This window comes from Palaemon carinicauda, chromosome 22 (genome assembly GCF_036898095.1).
Source record: "Palaemon carinicauda isolate YSFRI2023 chromosome 22, ASM3689809v2, whole genome shotgun sequence".
NCBI lineage: Eukaryota > Metazoa > Arthropoda > Malacostraca > Decapoda > Palaemonidae > Palaemon > Palaemon carinicauda.
The window spans coordinates 55,358,852-55,376,351 of record NC_090746.1 but is presented as its reverse complement, the minus strand read 5'-3'; the positions used below and the strand labels follow the sequence as shown (position 1 = coordinate 55,376,351).

Genomic DNA, 17,500 nt, shown 5'->3' with positions numbered 1-17,500 from the left:
CTTTAATGTTCTATCATTCATTGAACTTAATAAATATTTGTGAAAACTATAAAAAGAATATACCAAGGTGCGTAACCTAATTATCAGAAATAAGGTCTAGTGTCAGAAAATATAAATACCAAAACTAAAATGTCTTAACTACATGTGATTTAATCTAACTAGATATAGGGAATTTGCCTCGTATAACCCAGCACTTGAGCAGGGGAGGCCATTCTGTACCAAGGTGTAACGGGGGAGAAACTATGAAGTTATACAATAGAAAAAGTCAAATAGATTGGAAAGCAAGGTGAAAGAAATGAGTCGGAAAAAAGTAAAATGATATGCTAAAAAGTGGCTGAAGCTATGCGGTCAAAAGGATATTACAAAGACCCTTTTACAATATCTATACAGTGACCCACGAGCGAAGCATATTATGTCTTAAGCAGGCACAATACACATTTAAATCATTCGTATCCTATTGCCTCCGTATTCTCTGTCAAATACTAGAAGCCAATTCATCCGTATTCATTGCAGAGCATATAATAAAATCTCACCAAAAATCAGTTATGAATAAAGCTAAGATGTCCAAGAAAATGTTCATGATTTATTAGGTTGTTTCTTTAATAGTGGTCATCCTGTTTTATATACTTACTAACATTTAATCAACGCATAAACTAACCTATAAACATATCGAACACGGTTCACACCACTGATTTTAAGACTTCGCGTCTTGCTTTCAACAGATAGAAGAGAACGGGTCAGTTGTTGGTGGTGCTCGAGCCGTGATAGCTACCAAATCTGCTTGTGACTGCTATCCAGACGGGCACCTGAGAGCCCTCAGGGTTACCACGTGGCCGGAGGATCCGAATAGTGCTAGACGGTAAGAATTATACAAGGATATATCATAGTATGATGGGATTTCTTAGCAAGCAGTAGCGGGAAAAGTCCCTTGTTGTATTGGTAAAGGCAAAACCGGAAGATCAGAGTTAATGGACAAAAGGCGTAAATAGATATGAAGATGATGTGAGCTATTTTCTTCTTAAACAACAATAACAACAACAACAACAACAATAATAATAATAATAATAATAATAATAATAATAATAATAATAATCGATTTACTAGACACTAATCTATTTCTTCTCTATTAATAGTTTTGAATTTGTGATACACATAAAATCTCCTAAATCAACAAATCTCTAAACTAGAATTGAAGAATTTGATAAATGAGTATATTAAATGTTTCGATAACCGCTTCTCTTAACGTCACTAAATAAATCAATCACTAACTAATCTCCGATTCAAAGCAACCTTATTTGCAGGGGTTGTTGTTCCACAAGTTTCACCATGAGTTTTACCTTAATGTATATTAATAATAATATATAATTAAAAACCATAAAATCCAAACGACCCCTACATTAGTCTAAATTTATCCAAGCTAAACTAACAACCATGACTAAACCAAAGAGATTCATAGGACCATGGTTTTTATTATATAGACCTTGCATGGGCCTACAAAGGTAGCCTATTCATGCAAGTGTTTATAACGAAATCCACTCGGCACTGTTGTCTCACACGTCATAATTCCAGTGTCCTGTATGGTGGTCGCAGGTCGGCACTCACAACCAACATGCCTGTACCCTTTGCGATGCCCGGCGCTGACACCATCTACCCAGAACTGTGGTTCCACGTGGGGGAGAAGAGCGTCAACCAAGAGTGCAAGAGCAGGATCAGACCTCCCGGAAGACCCATGGAATTTCCTAACATGAATGTGCAGGAGGTGTCTGCGGATCCTTTGAATATTGTCGTCCAGATGATCGATCCGAAAGGAAATGCGAGGTGAGTTTTAATCACGACATTTTAGATATTTACTTTAAGACCGCTCATTAATGGCAGAAGAAAGGGATATTGACACTGCTCTGGCTAGCAGGACAATGCCCCATAGACTGACCATATAGCCTATACTTAAGATCATCGCCCAAGCCCACTCTCCGCCCAAGCTACGACCAGGGAGGGCCAGGCAATTACTGATGGTGAGTTGCAGACATTAAAGAAACTATAGAGTTTGAGCGGGACTCGAACACCAGTCCGGCCATCGCCAAGCAAGTATCAAAGAAGACTTGGTCCTTGGATCGCATTATTCAGTAATAGTATTTGAAATGGCATCTATACTAATCAGAACTGATCTTGGTAACATTAGACGACTTTGTAAACAAACCCTGATATCCGATCGTCATAAACGGAAATGAAATAGGAATGTTGCATAGCAATCTTTGTTAATATCGTGAGTTATTTCAGCCAAAAAAGAAGAGCATTACATGAGGTTTTCAACACTCTTCTAGTTAAACTTAAACCAATATATATATATATATATATATATATATATATATATATATATATATATTTCAAATAAGCCATATATATTAATACATTAAAGTCTGGATTCTCTTAACAACATCGGGATCAGAGCCCCAAGCGAAATCACTCAAAGACTATAGTATCAGACTGGCCGCGATTTGAACCCTGGTCCAGGATACCTGTATGCCAGTGACCATACCACTCAGCCACGAAGAAAGATAAAAGACAATGACAATTTTTCTGTACATATACCAGTCAAATTCAGGTTTTCTGTATTTAGAATTGAAATCAACCCATCGTCACCATCGTAGCTAATTGGTAGGTTTGGGACTTGGCATTCGATTAATGATAAATTTTTGCACATTTTAACGGGTTTTTCATATTTCAAATAAGCCATATATATTAATACATTAAAGTCTGGATTCTCTTAACAACCTCGGGATCAGAGCCCCAAGCGGAATCACCCAAAGACTATAGTATCAGACCGGCCGGGATTTGAACCCTGGTCCAGGATACCTGTATGCCAGTGACCATACCACTCAGCCACGAAGAAAGATAAAAGTCAATGACAATTCTTCTGTACATATAGCTGTCAAATTCAGGTTTTCTGTAATTAGAATTGAAATCAACCCATCTTCACCATCGTAGCTAATTGGTAGGTTTGGGACTTGGCATTCGATTAATGATAAATTTTTGCACATTCAAACGTGTTTTTCATATTTCAAATAAGCCATATATATTAATACTTTAAAGTCTGGATTCTCTTAATGACCTCGGGATCAGAGCCCCAGGTGAAATCACTCAAAGACTTTAGTATCAGACTGGCCGCGATTTGAACCCTGGTCCAGGATACCTGTATGCCAGTGACCATGCCACTCAGCCACGAAGAAAGATAAAAGTCAATGACAATTCTTCTGTACATATAGCTGTCAAATTCAGGTTTTCTGTAATTAGAATTGAAATCAACCCATCTTCACCATCGTAGCTAATTGGTAGGTTTGGGACTTGGCATTCGATTAATGATAAATTTTAGCACATTTAAACGTGTTTTTCATATTTCAAAAAAGCCATATATATTAATACATTAAAGTCTGGATTCTCTTAACGACCTCGGTATCAGAGCCCCAGGCGAAATCACTCAAAGACTATAGTATCAGATCGGCCAGGATTTGAACCCTGGTCCAGGATACCTCCATGCCAGTGACCATGACCACTTTTATTGGCATGGTGGCATACAGGTATCCTGGACCAGGGTTCAAATCCCGGCCAGTCTGATACTATAGTCTTTGAGTGATTTCACCTGGGGCTCTGATCCCGAGGTCGTTAAGAGAATCCAGACTTTAATGTATTAATATATATGGCTTATTTGAAATATGAAAAACACGTTTGAATGTGCAAAAATTTATCATTAATCAAATGCCAAGTCCCAAACCTACCAATTAGCTACGATGGTGAAGATGGGTTGATTTCAATTCTAATTACAGAAAACCTGAATTTGACAGCTATATGTACAGAAGAATTGTCATTGACTTTTATCTTTCTTCGTGGCTGAGTGGCATGGTCACTGGCATACAGGTATCCTGGACCAGGGTTCAAATCCCGGCCGATCTGATACTATAGTCTTTGAGTGATTTCGCCTGGGGCTCTGATCCCGATGTTGTTAAGAGAATCCAGACTTTAATGTATTAATATATATGGCTTATTTGAAATATGAAAAACACGTTTGAATGTGCAAAAATTTATCATTAATCGAATGCCAAGTCCCAAACCTACCAATTAGCTACGATGGTGAAGATGGGTTGATTTCAATTCTAAGTACAGAAAACCTGAATTTGACAGCTATATGTACAGAAGAATTGTCATTGACTTTTATCTTTCTTCGTGGCTGAGTGGCATGGTCACTGGCATACAGGTATCCTGGACCAGGGTTCAAATCCCGGCCGGTCTGATACTATAGTCTTTGAGTGATTTCGCCTGGGGCTCTGATCCCGAGGTCGTTAAGAGAATCCAGACTTTAATGTATTAATATATATGGCTTATTTGAAATATGAAAAACGTTTAAATGTGCAAAAATTTATCATATATATATATCTATCTATATATAAATATATATATATATATATATATATATATATATATATAATGTGTGTGTATATATATATATATATATATATATATATATATATATATATATATATATATATAATAGATGAGATCCCAGAGAGATGTGAAAATTGTTATTGGTGACTCCAATGCTAAAGTTGGAAGGCAAAATCTAGATACAGCATAGAGATTGTGAGGGGTGCTGAGACTCTTGGCGAAGTTACAAATGAAAATGGAGCACATATCCTAAATGTCTGTTCAACAAACAATCTTGTCATTGGAGGTACTCTTTCCAGAACAAGGGCATCCACAAATATACATGGACTTCACTATGTGGCAATTATAAAAATAAAAATAAATCACATTGCCATTAATAAAGAGAGGAGGAGTATTCTGAGAAATATTAGAAGCTATAGAGGTGCAGATGTTGGTAGTGATCACCAGCTCCTCATTGCAACACTGAAATTAAAACTGAAAGCACGCAACAGAAATGTTGATAGAATACCTAAGTTTGATACAATTAAGCTTCTGGAAGATAAACCCAGAAAAAAATGCAATTGAATGTAGGACTCGAATTGTAGTCTTATAGACTTTGAGAGACGAAGAGCAGACAATTAAAGAAGAATGGTGTGATATTAAGAACATATATCAGTCAGTTGGTAGTGAAGTTTTGGGACATACAGTTATAAGGAGAAAGCCATGAATATCAAATGATACTTGGGATACTATAAAAAGGAGACAAAAACAGAAATGGATTGTTGAAAATTTTCGAGGAAGTAATGAAAATTACAAGGTAGAACATGCTCAGTATTCCAGTATTGGTAGTGAGGTCAAAAGAAAAACCAGGAATGACTGGTGAGAATATTTAGACAGTAAAGCAGATGAGGCTGACTAAGCTATGAATTCGCGGAGTAGCTATGGTGTAAGAATCGCTCATAGAATTATTAATATCTCTATAGGAGCAGAGAAGAAAATTACTATACCCATAGAAAAAGAGAGATGGATGTTATAACAACAGAGGATGAAGAAAAGCAAGGCTGGATGGAACACTTTAGTGAGGTCATGAAAAGGAGATACGAGGGAATAATTTGATAGATATACCTGAAGCTGATGAAAATCTTGATGCGCCCATGAATGAATTTAGTGTGTGTGAAGTCGAAGCTATACTAAAAAAAAAAAAAAAAAAAAAAAAAAATAAAAAAAAAAAAAAAAAAAAAAAAAGACATGAAAAGCCCTTGGTTACGATGGAATAACTGCCGAGAATTGATACTGGCTGAAAATGAAGTGACTCCCAGAACACTTCCAAGACTATTTCCAAGAATATGGCCTGAAGTTTCAAAACCTGATGAATGGAAGTTTTGGGTGTTGGTGAAAATGGCAAAAAAAAAAAAAAAGGAGACCTGACTGATTGCAATAATTACATAGGCATCACACTTACGCAAGTTGTCATAAAAATATATAGCATGCTTATTCTAAAGAGACTAGGGAGAAAGAGTAATGAAAAGCTGAGATGAACAAGCAGGATTTCTAAAAGGTAGAAGTTGTACTGACCAAATTTTTCTACTTTACAGTAATGCGTAAAATATAGAAATCTACTTTTGAGGGCATTTGTGGACTATGAAAAAGCCTTTGATAGTGCGCACCGGCCAATTTTACGGAGAGTCAGTCCTGTTATTATGGAATTCCTCTTGAATATGTGAATTCAATTAAGTCTTCATGAGCATAGCAAGTGTAGAGTTAATGTTAAAGTAGTTTTATCAAATGAATTTCCAGTGAACAGCGGAGTATTCCAAGAGAATGTGTTGTCGCCTATATTGTCTATCCTCCTAATGGATTTTGTAATGCGTAGAACAGTTGGAGATGGTGGAGAGGGATTGGACTGGACTGGTAATAGGGAATTTGGTGACCTAGAGTACGCTGATGATGGCGTCCTGATTAGCAGAATACCACAGAATTTTCAATGCTTGCTTACCAGTATCCATGAAATATCACACGAGGTTGGGCTCAAGATAAATAGAAGGAACACAGAGATGATAAGAATGCAATATGCAATGGAAGATGAAATATCATTGGAAGGAAAAAAGTTAATGAGGTAGAATCATTCAAGTATTTAGGAACTATGATCTCCAATACAGGGTCATTAGAATTGGAGTTTAGTGAAAGATTGAAAACAGCAAACCCAACAATAGCGAGGTTAAGTAAAATTTGGAAATCAAGTCGCCTGAAATTAAATTTAAAAATCAGACTGCATATCAGTTTAGTGAGATCTGTATGGACACGAGCCGTGATATGACAATAAAACAATCTCCAACAGTTTTAGCAGAATTGACAACAAGGCCCTCGGAAGAATATTGGAAGTTAAATGGCAGTTCAGGATTAGAAATGAAACTATAAGAGAGATCACTCGAGTGCCGTATGTGGATGAGATCATGGTGAGGGGTAGATGGAGATGGTTTGGGCATGCTCTTCACATTCCCCAAGAGAGGTTAGTTCATCAAATGTTTAACTGGGCTTCACAAGGCACTAGAAGAGTTGGAAGACCCAGATCTACATAGCTGAGAGCTATGAAGCATGAAGTGGGAGACGATGAGTGGAGAAGTATTGAATTAAAAGGTCAAGATAGAGACGAATGGCGAAATCTAACCGAGGCCATTTGCGTCAAGAGGCGCAGGAGATGATGATGATGATGATGATGATGATGATTATATATATATATATATATATATATATATATATATATATATATATATATATATATATATATATATATATATAATCAATATGCTTCATTTTATAATGATGGAATGAATAGTAGTTAAGTCCCTGTTTCCCAACATCTCATTAACTCTACAATCTGTATTTACCCCCCAATCGTTGTCTAATAAAGAATTTCATTTAAGCTATGTTGTAAAGTTTTTTTTTATTTATTTATAATAATTCAAACTTGAATATCTTTAGAGTTAAATCATCGAGCCAAAGGTTACCGAGCCTCATTTTAACATAAAACTTCTTTCCTTGCAGTAAAGTATTTCTACTTCTGAGTTTTTTAATTGTTTGTTTTTCTATAACACATCCTACTCTAAGCATTCGCACATTTCCCTTTAGTTTGGAAATTACATACGTAAACATATTTACAGACGATACACATGGAAAGGAATAATCCTTAAAAAATGAGTCATAATATTCGTAATGCGCCGGAATTTACATATTCAAATTAAGTAGACCTATTTATCAATTTTTTCCCAAGAGTTTCAATGAAATGTCCTGTTTACTCCTATTTTTCTTGAACATTTCATATTGAATACTTTCACATTTTACACTGCTTCCTTCTAAAACATACAGTATTTACATACATTTATAGTGGAATATTATATATATATATATATATATATATATATATATATATATATATATATATATATATATATATATACATACATACATATATACATACGAAGAGTTCAATTTATCCCAACAAAATTATGTAAGTAAAGATAATTAATCATAACATAAACTAGTTACATCCACAAAAACTCCAAATAATCAACATCCGAAGTAAAAATGTAATTTCAAAGAATAATTACATCTAATCTGACAATTAAAAGGCAATGTTATACATCGTGATTTTGGACCAAACGTAGCTGATATGGTAAAACAAAACTAAACTTACCTTAATGGGCACCGTCGAGTTAATATACCCTGAAAAGACAAAAAAAGTACATGAAAACGGCTAACTTACATTAAACAATTTAAAAGTTAGGCTCCACAAAAATATGTGAGAAAGAAACTACAGTATTGTGAGTATTGAAACCACTGAAGCACATTTAATATTTCTAAAATTAACAAAGGATGATATAATCCATCTGGCGCAGTTTGACTACATCCTAACCTAACCAAGACGGTGCTTCACTGAATCCATAATTCCAAATCGAATGCACACAAAGAGAGAGAGAGAGAGAGAGAGAGAGAGAGAGAGAGAGAGAGAGAGAGAGAGAGAGAGAGACTAATTATAAAGAACCATTGTTAGTTTTAACTTACTCTGCTGCAAAAGGAGCTAGTACGAATTATCATATTTCTTTTAAATATAACGCAAAGGTTATACAGTATAATACTCGGGATCCTGTTTCGGCAATGATAACCAAAAGCTTTTACACACTTTGTCAAGGTCCCTCTGAACCAATTTGCTATCTTTTCCATTTAAATAAACGGATTTTGAGCGAAGAAAAAAATCTATTTTTGGGTGAGATGGCCATGTCGTCTTGATGGAAGTTCCTATAAGTAGCTTCCTAAGGGATATATGTACTACAGTGATATTCCCAGAGAATTTTACCTTTAGGTATCCAGAATTCTAACTCCTGGCGCGAATATCCTTAAATTTCTCTCGAGGATATCGCATAATATCAGTGGACGTATTCTTGACACGTCACATAGCAATCTGCACCCCTAATAGCGTTAACGCTTCAAGGGGGAAGTGGCAGAATAGAAGGGGAGCCGTATCAAGGTTGCCCTAGTTCTCATACTATTGAGTATTACAACAGCGCCATATCCAAGATGGCGAACATTCCTTATTTTGTAGCGATTTCGCTAATTGGTGTTCCCTGTTGACCTGACATTTTCGATCGATTTTCAAGGATTTTATTATGCATTCTCCAGCTTCTTTCGCTTCTGAGAAGTTGAGTATTGAATCTTTACAATATGTGTTTTTAGTTCCTGTCTTACAGTGAAATTAATGTAATTTATTGTGATTAGGAGCTAGGCCTGTTACCGGAGGCGCCATGGGCGCTGTCGTTCGTTGGGTGTGTTACTGTATTTAGTTAGTAGAACGACATTCCCGGTTTTTAAAATAGCATTAATAAATTATTTATGAAGCTATTTAGGCATTTTTATATTTGTAAAGATATTTACATGCATAAAAATTTTTCCTATTCCTGCGTTGATCTTATACGTAGAGTTTCGGTGATATAGGTAACCAAGATCTCGCCTTGCCTAGGTAACCTAACCTAGGCAGCATATACTTTCAACAATTCCCTGATTACCCTCGTGTATTGGTTATCAATTCATTGGAGATAGATATCTCCTGGAATTATTATATAACCGATACTCGTCTCTTTTAGAGATTTAAGGGTAATCCCTCTCCCCTCTGAGTGTAGCCTTTGGCTACAACCCTAATGGGTCGGCCTTGAATTTTTAATTCAGGCATGACTCACCTAGGGTTTTTCTGTCTCGTCCCTTAGCTGCAGATGGCAAGTTTTGGGATTCGGTCAGAAACTCAGAGTATTTAGTCTTGTGTCGGCAGTCAGCCGGCAGGGTGAATAGTCATTCCCCTGCCGGCTATGCTGCCGGCACAGGAGGCTAGCCCTCCCTAGGCTACACCTGAAGTGGTTGTATGATGCCGCCATCTTCTCCCTGTGGCCAAGTAGACTAGTCCTATGCTCGCTGACCCTAGGCTGAAGTGTAATATCTTCTTAGGCCTAGGATGGCGTGGAACTGGAACTCTGTTTCTCCCTTGTTGAGAGGAGGTGGCACTGCTGCCATCCCCTTAACTGTATTGGCACCCCCTAGGCTGGAGAATAGATGATTCTCCTGCCGCCTGGGATGGCGGCGATACTGAAACAGTTTCTTTAAGGTGTTTAGGTCTGGCAAAATTGCCAGCTCCTACCACACCTCATATAGGACACTTTTTCCTCCCCCTCTGTTCTTTTATGATACTGGTATCCTGCAACCTTACCGAAGCCGGTGGGTTGCCGGTGCCGGGCAGACTCCCTCCCCACTGCCGTTGTCCGGCTGCCAGCGTCTTTGACAGCTGCATGCAGCCATGACCACTTCCGGCGGCCATGTTGGTTGCCGGTGACTATGTGTCTTTCATCTGTCGGCAGTTATGACGGCTGCTGGCGGCGAGGCATACTGCTAGTAGCCATGCCAATTGCCAGCAGCCATGACGGCTGTCAGCGGCCGGCAACCATGATGGCTGGGAATGGGAAGTCCCTTCCGTGTCTAAGGTTCTTCAGTTCTCCCTTGAACTGCTATCTATTGCCGGAGGACCACCAGCCAGACTGGCACAGATAGGTGCTGACTTAGCCGGCAGCATGCAGCCTGTACTAGTACTGCCGGAGGCTAGCCTGCCGGCAGTGTGTCGGCGGCACCTTGCTGGCAATAGTACTGTGGCTAGATGGAAGTCTGAATGTTACATTCTCCCCTTCCATTTGAACCTTATTTCTGGAGAAAGGCAGTAAAATTAGACTTTACATCCTTAATTACTGTATACATACACAGTAATAGGTAGCCTTCACTCCATGCTATCTCTCTCACTTTTAGCTATCATGCTGGATGTGCTGGCAAGAACTAGCTATGCCGGCGACATGCCGGCTGATCTACAGTATATGTTTATACAGGTAGTCAGTATATTTGCAGTATAGGATATACTGCAGATAGAAAACTACTGTATATATTATACTAGTAGTTATTTCCAATATATCTTGGGTATCCCTACCCAGGTATTTGCTGAGCCCAATACTATATTGAAAGAATATAACTTCTTCAATATTCTGATTAGAAATCAGTTTTTTAGATTACCTTACAATATTAAATATTTAAAGGGCTGGAGTGTTACACTCCTAACCCTTAAAGGGTAGAACCCTTATCTTGAGTCTCCCTGATCAGGAAACTGATTTAATTTTGTAAGTGAGGTCACAGCAAATAGGATGGGTGGGATACACAAATATATGTCTTTATTTTTCTCAGTCCAGTTGGCATCATGCCAGCTGGACTGTGCCATCAGATGCTTGCCACAAAGGCAGCACGATGGCTGAACTACTTTATATATAATTATACAGTAGCCAGTAATTTGCAACACAGCATATGCTGCAAATAGAAAACTATAGTATGATTATACAGTAGTTATTTATAACATATCTTGGGTATCCTTGGCGAGCTTCTGCTGGTACCGCTCCTATATTGAAAGAATAGTATTTCTTCAATATTCTGATTGAGGAATCAGTCATCATTACCCCACAGTGTTAGAAATAAAAAGGGAAAGTGACTTATACACTTTTCTACCCCTAGGGGTTAGATCCCTTTTAGTTGGAGTTACCTCGGTAGAGGAATCTCCCTATAGCTAACACTGAGGGGAGGTAACAGCAGTTACTTACATGGGATACACAAGTATGTGTCTCCTACTATCCCTTTATAGCTTACTGTCCTAAGCTACTTTGTTAAAAAATGACTTTTACATATTGATTATCAGTGAGATAATCAATTATATACTCATCTTGTTCTCCTTTCTTTACAGGAGGAACACCAGATGACTTGTGCTGCAGTATTCTGCAAGATCAAGAGTAAAGGTTTTTACGGTCATAATACTTGCAGGTTTCATGCCCCCTGCAATATTATTTCCGAATCCCTACATTATTGAAAGCCACAGGTTTGTAATGTATGTCGGACCTTAATGTCCGAAGGTTTTGAGAATCCCAAGTCTACAGAGACTAGGGATACAGCTCGAGACAATTTACGCAACTGGGTGAGAGGCTTCCAGAAAATCTCTCCGGGACCTTACCTACCTAATAATAGGATGCGTAAGCTACTATTTCCGAAGGCAAGTAAGGAAATAGTGGTGCCCCAGGCACCAATTATTACATCTCCCGACGGCCAGATAGCCTTTGGGAAGGAGGGCAGGAAGTGCCCACGGGAAGAAGGGAAAAATGTCGTGTCGGAATTGTTTCTGCCTATGCCGGCTCTTGACCCATTGACGTCATCTTTATCTTCTACCCCTCTATTAGAGGGAACGGACCAATTATGGGCCCAAGTGAATACTCTATTAGAGAGCTTTCGCAAACAACACGAAAAGCAGGAAGTAAAATGCAAGATAGAGCCTAGTAAAACTCCATACAAACGACCCATGGATCAAGACCTCCCGACATGCTCCAAGAGCAATCCCTGGAGGTTTGCGGAGCTGATGCCAATTTTAAATGGCAAATTCTACATCTCAGAGGAGATGGGTGCTGTTCCTTTGGACAAAATCCAATTTTGGTCAAGCTTTGATGCTTTTCCTAATTGTTTTGTTCGACTGAATGATGAACCAAAGTCAAGAAAAGGAACGAAATCGAAGGAAGTCATGATTCTCGACCATGATAAGGCACAGGCTATCCTGTTAGGTAGCCTGGAAAAGGCGGGTTACTCTGTGTCGAAGGTATCCACACTAGGTAAAAGGCACCCTTCCTTTCTTGCTCCTACTTCAATTTCATTCCCCTTTATGGGATAGGCATTTAAATCTGTTGCCGAGGCAGGTAGGCCATGTCCTGCACTCGAGGAGTGCAAACCTCTCTCACCAGCCTTTCCCAGACAGGACAAGGGCTGGAAGGAAGTCCATTTAACCTTTTCAGTAGGAAGATTAGATGCGGATGTCGCCAGTCGACAGTTTAAAGAAGTTCTCCCTAAACTATCCGAGTTTCTCTTGTATAATGAACAAGAGACAAAGGAGAGACTTGCAGCCTCCCTATCTCTACAAAACTACTTAAGAGTTGTGTTCATCCCATCAAAGTACCCAAGACATGCTCATGGTCTTATCCAAAATGCATATGGCTACCTTATTGAAAGACCTTTACGCCTTTATGAAGGCTAGGAGAGCATGTAGGGAGTTTGTGTTCGCTGCCGCAACACTGAAACATGAGACAAGGAAACTAATATCTTCCAACATCTGGGGTAAAAACCTCTTCCCAGACGAGGTAGTTAGGGAAGTAATTAAGAATGCCACCACGGAGAACATAGGTCTTCTCCAAAAGTGGGGCATTCTTTCAAAGAGAAAATCTTCCATGGTTGTGGGTCCCCAACCTAAAAGAAAGACGGGAAAGTCCGGAAATATACTTCGGGCTGTTCAACAACATCCCAGGGCTGCAACGACTGCGATGCCACAGGCAGGTGGTCAAAAATTTAATCCTACTGATCATTCGAAGAATAGAGATGCTTCTGGTAGGAGGGAGGTTCCTTCAGGATCGTTGGACCTTCGATCCTTGGGTCCAAGGCCTAATCAAGATGGGACTACAATGGGAAGTAGAAATGTCTCCACCATCCTACAATTCAAAACCCTCCTGGGGGAGTATACCTAAGAGCTCTAGAGCATAGAGATGGTAAGGAAACAATAGTCCATCGTATTCCAGGGAAGGCTGTTTGGTGTTCACGAGAAGGACTCAAGAATTCTCAGAGTCATTCTGGACTTGACGCCACTCAACAAGTTCAAATAAAACAGAGAGTTCAGAATGTTAACCCTTCTGAACATTTGGACCCTGTTTCAAAAAGGGGTGTTTGTAGTCTTGTCAGACCTGAAAAATGTCCCTTGGCAACTTCCAGCCAATCACCCCATCCCCTCCTATCTAGGTTTCAAGTTACAGAAGGTAACGTATATCCTAAGAAAGATATGTGTCGGACTAAACGCAGTCCTAAATATCTTCATAGGATTGGCAGACTTGGTCATGCAATAACCAAGTCTGGAAATGGTTCAGGCAACAATGTTCCTGGACGAGAAGTTGGGGTGGGCAGCACCCAAAGTGGCTGGTCTATGAACATCCAAGGAGATGAACCAGTTCCTGGAACATCGCGGATGCAAGATAAGCCTCAAGAAGTCTCAATTCTCTCCAGCTCAAAGGTTTCAATGGCTGTCAAATCACTGAAGTCTGTAGTCACACCAACTCTCCTTTCCCATAGGAATATAAAAGGAGATTGCAAGGTCGGTCATGAGACTCAGGTAATCTGTCAGATTTCCAAGACGTTAACAAGGAGGAGTTCTGAACTCTCTCCAGTTCAAAATAGTGACAGACCTAGTGCAAAGAGCACAGTTGAAAGATGCGTCAAGAGTCTGGAGAAGATACGCATCAAACGCTTGAAGAGATCTACAAAGACCAATATAGGTCCTTCCTTAATCGCTTCTCTAACAAAGGTTAAAGTACGAAAGTCCCAAGACCATGTTGGTCCTATCATGAGTGGGGAAGCTCTCCCCGCGCAGATCAGACTTCCTTCAACTGATCCGGGATACCGAAGCGATAATGAGACGTCGCAATCGACAATGCGAGAAAATGTCTCATACGGTATAGGTGACGTTAACCATCCCTTACTTAAAGGGATGGCACCTGTCAGCAGTTCATATACAACTGATCCACAATGTGACAGTGGATGCTCTATTTTGGCTCAAGCCGATAGAGTTATATTGGTCCACGGACGCAGACCTATTCTCTCCCAGATGGGATCAAGTCTCAGAACTGCAAATCGACCTCTTCAAGAAACTACCTCAATATGTAGCCCCATATGAGGACCCTCTAGTGGAGTTAACAGACATCATGTCTCTGGTATAGAAGGGATGGACTCAGATATCCTGGTTCATCCCATCCAATCACCTGCTGAAGGTTCTCAACATGCTGAGATCCTTCCAAGGGGGAGTAGTTCTATTGGCTCCCAAGTAGCCCAAAAGCAATCTGTCTTCTTTAGTGAAGGATCTGAAGCTGAGACTGTCCCTAGTTCTGAACCCAGGACTATATCAGAGGGTTCAGAATTTGATTGCCTTCGATTTATCACGAAGAACCCGAACCCTTCATTTCATGATTTCCTTGTCCTAGCGGTTAGGAAAAGATTTGGGATCTCAGAAGGCAATTTAGAATTCTTAGAAGAATACAAGTCTAAGTCAACGAGAAGACAATATGAGTTTTCTTGGAAAAAGTGGGTTGCTTTTGTTAAAGCAAAAGGACCGAAAGTAATTTCAATGAACTTCTGTCTGTCCTTCTTTGTCCACCTGCATAATCAAGGCCTGGCGGCCAACACGATAACTACGTGCAAATCAGCCTTGATTAGACCTCTTCTATATGCCTTTCAAGTGGATCTAGCGAATGAAATCTTTAATAAGATTCCGAAGACATGTGCAAGGCTTAGGCCTGCAGTACCACCAAAGCCCATCTCTTGGTCTTTGGACAAGGTCCTACATGATGCCTCATCTGTGAACAATGAAGATTGTTCCCTTAAGGATCTAACCCAAAAGGTTATTTTTCTGTTCGCTATAGCCTCCGGGGCTTGAGTTAGTGAAATAGTGGCCCTATCTAGAGATGAGGGCCACATTCAGTTCACAGAAGCGGGAGAACTGAATCTCTTCCCTGAGCCAACCTTTCTTGCTAAGAACGAGCTACCCACTAAGAGGTGGGGTCCCTGGAGAATCTTCCCTCTGAAAGAAGATGTCTCTCTATGTCCTATAGAGTGTCTAAAGGTCTATCTTTGTAGAACTTCAGACTTCAGGGGAGGACAGCTCTTTAAAGAAGAAACCTCTGGATCAAACTTATTCCTAAAACAACTGAGGGCGAAGCTCACCTACTTTATTTGTAGAGCAGATCCTGACAGTACTCCCGCAGGTCATGATCCGAGAAAAATTGCTTCATCACTGAACTTCTTTCAGTATATGGACCTTGAGCGTCTTCGTTCATTCACCGGATGGAAATCATCCAGAGTGTTTTACAAACACTATGCGAAACAGGTCCATGAATTAAACCACTATGTAGTGGCAGCAGGTAGCATATAAAACCTGCCCACTAATTACTGTCATACAGTTAATTAATTGGGACCTCGAACGTCCTCGCTCATATACTGGATAGGAATCATCCAGAGTGTTCTACAAACACTATGCTAAGCAGGTCCATGGACTGAAGCATCATGTGGTGGCGGCGGGTAGAATTTTTAAACCTGCTGTCTAAGTCTGCAATGAACAGCTAATTGACTGGGACTGTCAATTAAAGGGAGAAGGGGTCATCACTTTTAGTGTGACCTCCTTTTTATGAGTGTTACCAGGGTGACACTATTTCTGTTCAAAATCCCAGGTGTGGAGTTATAAAGATAGCAATAGTGCCGTGTGTACATAGTACACAAGTGTTGTTAGAATGTAACTGGTACAGAATTTTCGAAGAGAAGTTTTATTATAAAAAATTTTCTTCAATCTGAGAGTGGCACTCATCATTTCTTTCCCTTTCCAGAAAGAAATATAATTTCTGTATACGTTACGTGTATAATTCCGTTATCATGCTACATTCGTTTTACTGGTTAATTCATTTAGTCATTTATTAGGAACAAATGTCTATTAGAATGTATTGCGATCTAATTCGCCCGACAATTGCATGTGTAAAATGCCAGAGTTCTTTGACTTACTAAAGTGAGTATTCTTCATATAGTTGTAAGCTCACAAACAATAGATATAAGAGACACTGATATTGATTCAGCAATATATACAAACTACAAGACTGTTTGTATATTCAGGGTATACTTATGTTTGTTCATACAATATATGCTAACCTTGAGGCCCCTTTTCTACTGTCTAGAATGACTCTTCCCTGTAGGGGGCAGGAAGCACTAACATTGTTTATGATTAGTAATGATGACGGATAACGGTAACGTCATGTGTCTCAATTAGTCTAAATGACCATAGAAATGTTGTCCTAAGGTTAAGGCACTGATGAAAATCCAAAGATACACAAATGCTCTGGTACGCTTCCATCAGGACGACATGGCTTGAGCCCAAAAAACGGATTTTGATCAAAGCGAAAAATCTATTTTTGGGTGAGATGGCCATGTCGTCCTGATGGACCCACCCTTCTTTCTTCTTTTCTAAAAAAGAAAAGACCTTCACAGTATCCCTCCCGAAGTACTGTATCTGTAGCACCATGCTCAATGCTACAAGGAATATTTGCCATCTTGGATATGGCGCTGTTGTGATACTCAATAGTATGAGAACTAGGGTAACCTTGATACGACTCCCCTTCTATTCTGCCACTTCCCCCTCGAAGCGTTAACGCTATTAGGGGTGCAGATTGCTATGTGACATGTAAAGAAGACGTCCTCTGATATTATGCGATATCCTTGAGAGAAATTTAAGGATATTCCCGCCAGAAGTTAGAATTCTGGATACCTAAAGGTAAAATTCTCTGGGAATATCACTGTAGTACATATATCCCTTAGGAAGCTACTTATAGAAACTTCCATCAGGACTACATGGCTTGAACCCAAAAATTAAATTGCAATACCTTTGAGTCTTTTCTAATGT

The 17,500-nt window shown here is 39.3% G+C and overlaps 1 protein-coding gene across 6 annotated transcripts in view; it reads left to right on the top strand.

The window, feature by feature from the left end:
- LOC137616456 (uncharacterized) overlaps positions 1–17,500 on the top strand; it is a 120,923-nt gene that overhangs the window by 53,765 nt on the left and 49,658 nt on the right. For 4 of the 6 annotated variants that reach the window (XM_068346234.1, XM_068346237.1, XM_068346236.1 and 1 more), the window contains exons 17-18: positions 723–859; positions 1,570–1,818. In XM_068346234.1, the coding sequence (XP_068202335.1) occupies positions 723–859; positions 1,570–1,818 (386 nt within the window). The remainder of the gene's footprint in view (positions 1–722; positions 860–1,569; positions 1,819–17,500) is intronic. The other 2 variants (XM_068346238.1, XM_068346239.1) reach the window with 1 other exon arrangement.